The following is an 870-nucleotide window of genomic DNA, read 5'->3' on the forward strand; positions in this document are numbered from 1 at the left end:
CTACTAGGTGTTGTCATACCCGAGACCACCAACCTGTGCAATACGGTGACGGGTAGAGATGACCTCTAGCACTACCTCCCATTCACATAGGGCTGCAGACCAATCCTAGCTGCCTCGAGCTTAACTGGATTGGTGGAGGCTACCAATACTCGTACTACTTCGTCCGGCATTACTAAAAAGAGAATACCTGTGCCGTCCAATTTCGTGGCGCGCGAGACTTTTTTTCTCACGTGCGACTAGTCATTTGATATTTGTTCATTCTCTGAAGATTGGATGGATTAAGTAGATGCGCGCACGTGATCTACTCTGTATCTTGTCAGGTGTACTATAACTAGTTCGTCTCCTTTTCGTGTAATTATTTTCGCATAATGATGGAGCCCACTGCCCTAGATGGTATTATGTCGTCATCGTCATCAACAAGCAGTAAACAAGGAGGGGATGCAAGTCAGATAGTACAGCCGTCCTACCCTGTCAGGCTCGCTAGAGGCCTCTCTCGAATGTAATAGACTAGTCTTAGTTATAATGTGATAATTCCCTGAAGGTACACCTACTACCTAGAGAAGACTACTATCTGGACCAAGAGTCGTTGGTTGTCCTTCTTCATCGCATGTGCTTTATATGGTATCAGGGTGTATTTCCTTCAGGGTAGTAGTAGTTATTATGCTCATCACTATGGTTGAGCAAGATTATCAGGTTTTTACATCATCACCTATGGATGGTCCATCTACCTATTAAATCTGTTTATAGGCTTTATATCCCCTCAAGTGGACGAGGATAGCAACTCTCCAGTCCTTCCAACGCGGTAATGAGAATCTTTAGGTCGACCATACAAGATTTAAAACAAGTCGTGGTATTTTTCCTCAGAGACTC

General features: G+C 44.1%; 1 protein-coding gene across 1 annotated transcript; it reads left to right on the forward strand.

The window, feature by feature from the left end:
* Window positions 1-368: 368 nt before the first annotated feature.
* On the forward strand, window positions 369-764 carry Pmar_PMAR008998 (RER1C protein, putative; the record flags this gene model as incomplete). The annotated part of the gene is made up of 3 exons (XM_002770869.1): window positions 369-499; window positions 542-645; window positions 694-764. Coding segments are annotated over 3 exons (306 nt in total), but the record flags the coding sequence as incomplete, so codon positions are not given.
* Between the last annotated feature and the right edge of the window lie 106 nt (window positions 765-870).

This window comes from Perkinsus marinus (genome assembly GCF_000006405.1).
Source record: "Perkinsus marinus ATCC 50983 genomic scaffold scf_1104296964248, whole genome shotgun sequence".
Classification (NCBI taxonomy): Eukaryota; Perkinsozoa; order Perkinsida; family Perkinsidae; genus Perkinsus; species Perkinsus marinus.